This window comes from Procambarus clarkii, chromosome 39, assembly GCF_040958095.1.
Source record: "Procambarus clarkii isolate CNS0578487 chromosome 39, FALCON_Pclarkii_2.0, whole genome shotgun sequence".
NCBI lineage: Eukaryota > Metazoa > Arthropoda > Malacostraca > Decapoda > Cambaridae > Procambarus > Procambarus clarkii.
The window spans coordinates 2,803,591-2,807,680 of record NC_091188.1 but is presented as its reverse complement, the minus strand read 5'-3'; the positions used below and the strand labels follow the sequence as shown (position 1 = coordinate 2,807,680).

At 41.4% G+C, this 4,090-nt stretch overlaps 1 protein-coding gene across 1 annotated transcript; it reads right to left on the bottom strand.

Annotated features, from left to right (window-relative positions):
* Positions 1-3,610: 3,610 nt before the first annotated feature.
* Positions 3,611-4,090, bottom strand: LOC138372472 (S-antigen protein-like). Its single transcript, XM_069337934.1, has one exon. It carries the CDS (start codon positions 4,088-4,090, stop codon positions 3,611-3,613), a length of 480 nt encoding a protein of 159 aa, XP_069194035.1.

Below are 4,090 nucleotides of genomic sequence, written 5' to 3'. Positions count from 1 at the left end.
TGTATACGAGTCGCTGCCACAGCCTGTGACAATATTACCATGGACGTTAAATATTTAATTTTACGTATATAAAATCAGTAATAACAGTTGAGACTTATTGTAAGATATTATCATGACATGCGTATTTCTACCCCGTTAACGGGTGAAATATTGAGAGGAATGGCAGGAAATTCAATTATCCTTCCATTCCAAATGGCATACAGTCGGATGACAATGGTCGTTCTTTCATTCAGCACTGCAATCTGTACGACATTAATAACAGGGAGCAAGTCATTAGTTCAGTGGTGTTCAAACAGCTTCCCGCTGCTAGATCTCATTCAGAGCTCCGCTGCCAGACCTGATACAGCGTTGACCTGTCAGACCTTAATACAATACCCTGCTGTCAGATCTTAATACAATACCCTGCTGTCAGACCTTAATACAATACCCTGCTGTCAGACCTCAGTATAATGCTCTGCTGTCAGACCTTAATACAATACCCTGCTGTCAGCTCTTAATACAATACCCTGCTGTCAGACCTCAATACAATACTTCACTGCCAGACCTGACATTCAGCGCGCCCCATGTCAGACCTCTCCGGACATTCTTGCTCAGTTCAAAATACTATCCAACACTTTTTTGGCCATTGGTCTCTTTCAGCGTGTTTTATTAACTTGTTTTTGTGTTTCTGGGATCTGGAATGTAATTTGTGGTTGCTGAACAGTCTGTGTGTGTGTGTGTGTGTGTGTGTGTGTGTGTGTGTGTGTGTGTGTGTGTGTGTGTGTGTGTGTGTGTGTGTGTGTGTTCATCAGCACTTTGAACGTGTATCACGTACACAGAGTATCATGAACCGCTTGAGCTCAAGGGTGTCTCCATTTGCGATGTGAGGCAATTGTTCATTTCCAGGAAGTGGCATTTCTGGCCGAGCTGAACAACAATTTGGCGCATTTACTGCGGATTTCTGTAAGCTTCATGAGGCTATCCATGCTTTGTTTAATATCTATATATTAACTGCAGTTCCTATAGTTCCTATGGCATTATATTTTATGGCTTATTACTGGCTTTCATATTTCCTGTTTACGTTCGTGTTTGTGTTTATAAAGCAACGTGTGTTCTCGAGCTCGGCTTGGTTGCTTCCTCGTTGTCACGCAATGAATTATTTGTCTCCTGGACAATTTAGAGACTCCCTTGAAGTGACTTAAAGCTCTTGGATGAGTTCAAAATGAACAAGATCTTGGAGTAGTCGTTGCTCCAAACTTTCGCCGCAGAAATTCATCAACAGGGTAAATGATTAGCTGTAGGGAGCCGGTCGGCCGAGCGGACAGCACGCTGGACATGTGATCCTGTGGTCCTGGGTTCGATCCCAGGCGCCGGCGAGAAACAATGGGCAGAGTTTCTTTCACCCCTATGCCCTTGTTACCTAGGAGTAAAATAGGTACCTGGGTGTTAGTCAGCTGTCACGGGCTGTTTCCTGGGGGTGGAGGCCTGGTCGAGGACCGGGCCGCGGGGACACTAAAAAGCCCCGAAATCATCTCAAGATAACCTCAAGATAAGGTATCTCGTGGCTTCTATAATGTACGTATGATGTATGGATAGAACTGCAACAGTTACCACTGTGTGAGCTGTATTTATCGTGTAAACATCGTGTTAAAAAAGACCTTGAGGACTGAGCCACAAGGACGAACTAGGGGACCCCTAGGAAATGTATATGTTTATCTCTCAGAATGTTCGGCAATATGTTTATTGTTTGTGTTGTGTGTCTATATATGTATTAACACGATGTACTGAACGGGGTGAGAATAGCTTGAGCTACCTCATCCCTGTGTGGGTATTTTACCTCAATAAACTTATTTCTATTTCAATTTCAAGGGACCCCTGACCTCCTCACCCTCAGAAGAAGAAGAGACGTGACTTCAACACTGACATGTTTCTTAGATGCATTGAAAAAGTTCACTAAAACGAAATGCTTATCATAAACATGACTACCACGAGAGGACAAAGGAAGACACTAGGCACATAAAGCAATAGGTAGGCTAAAGAGCACTTCCTTTAATGCAATAATAGTAGTAAGCAGGTAGAATAAACATATGAAAATATATAACTGGAACTTACTCCATTGCAATGGTCTGCAACCATTGCAATAGGTGACTGACAAGCGGAGTCTTGGGTGGGGCTTTAGGGCTTTAGCTATTATTTAGGTTATTGGGCTTTAGCTCGTCCAATAAGCATATACAGGCGAGTACATAACCCTCTAATGAAATTAAAGTCTGCAAGCGCTAAAGCAGCTAATGAAATATCCGTTCCAATATTGCGACCCATTTTTAATATTTTTTTCCGGGCCAACCTTTCTCAATTACGAGGCCATACTGTAACCTGAAAACCCTAGCAAAATGAGCGTAATAAAATTCCGCCAACAACATTGCACGCGTTGCAAGCCTTGATGTTGTGTTTCTAGACCAGTTTACTCCTCTGATTTACAACTCCGTAAAAAAAATCCACCTTTTAGCCTAGCCAGAAACATCCCGCCTAACCTATCGAATCCGGTACATAGAAAACGTAAGATATTTTTGAACAGGTACTTTTCTAAATATAGGTTGCATGTGTAACGTTGTTTGCAACCTACGTACAAAACGCGACCTATTAGTTGATGGGACGTTTTTGGCCGCCCAGTGCTTTCAGCATTAATTCAGCGTGGCCAGCCAGGATTCACGTCATGAATCATGAATGAATCATGATTCATACATGTACCTCCTCAGCATGAGCCGTTGTTCCTAGCTACAAAACATTGTTCATGAATCTCAGCCCAGAATCATGGTTTCCGTCCATGATTCAGTGTTTTCGGACATCATTTCAGTCTTCAAACTGCCGAATCAGTGTTCATAAGCCATTGTTCCACGCCCCCCCCCCCGCTGTGATCAGTGTTGCGTTAATGATTCGGTGTTCCGAATCATTAACATTCATCAATCATTAATCATTCCCAACTATGATTGTATTTCTTCAGCCGTTATTCACTTCTACCATACAGGCATTCGTTTTCTGTACCATGAGTCTGTAATCTAAACCATGAGTCATTACTTTAATGCATGATTCAGTTCCCTGATTCATGAATCAGTACTCAGCACCATAACTCTGAATTCCGAGCCATGAGTTAGTACTCTGAGTACTTTAATAGTCCTCTGCGTACCCGGTTTAGTATTCTGAGCCACGATTTAGTACTCCGATCTACGATTCAAAGCTAAAAGCGAGAATTCTTTTGCCCAAACAAACTTTTATGGAATGATATTGAGCCCCAAATGTTCAGTGAAAGAGCGAACTGTTTGATGAGGTTTTTATTTAGCTGGTTAAAGACGTTGTATTGATAAATACTTTTTTTGTAGTGCCTGGGGCCTCTTTTTTTATTATGAGAAATTGATGATAAGTGATGATAAGTGATGAGTAGTACTGAGAGTAATTTAAATGCTCAGTGCTACTTTTGCCTCTTGATAGCTGATAGCAACAGTTATCAGCAATAATTTAGTTTAATAATTCTAATAATGATAATTTAATAATCAGAAACAGTTTAATAATTCTCAGGAGTGAAATATATAAGTTAAATGAAGACTTCGGAGTATTTGCTTTATTGGTATTGGCTTTATTTATTACTTATACTGTCCGTTGATGTATTGGTCTTTTGTTCCATTGGTCGGCTGGTGATTTTGTCCGTTGATGCATTGGTCTTTTGTTCCATTGGTCGGCTGGTGATTTTGTCCGTTGATGTATTGGTCTTTTGTTCCATTGGTCGGCTGGTGATTTTGTCCGTTGATGCATTGGTCTTTTGTTCCATTGGTCGGCTGGTGATTTTGTCCGTTGATGTATTGGTCTTTTGTTCCATTGGTCGGCTGCTGATTTTGTCCGTTGATGTATTGGTCTTTTGTTCCATTGGTCGGCTGCTGATTTTGTCCGTTGATTCATTGGTCTTTTGTTCCATTGGTCGGCTGCTGATTTTGTCCGTTGATGTATTGGTCTTTTGTTCCATTGGTCGGCTGCTGATTTTGTCCGTTGATGTATTGGTCTTTTGTTCCATTGGTCGGCTGCTGATTTTGTCCGTTGATGTATTGGTCTTTTGTTCCAT

Excerpts from the sequence above, each read along its gene's own strand:
- LOC138372472 (XM_069337934.1), bottom strand. The coding sequence starts at position 4,090 with ATGGAACAAAAGACCAATACATCAACGGACAAAATCAGCAGCCGACCA.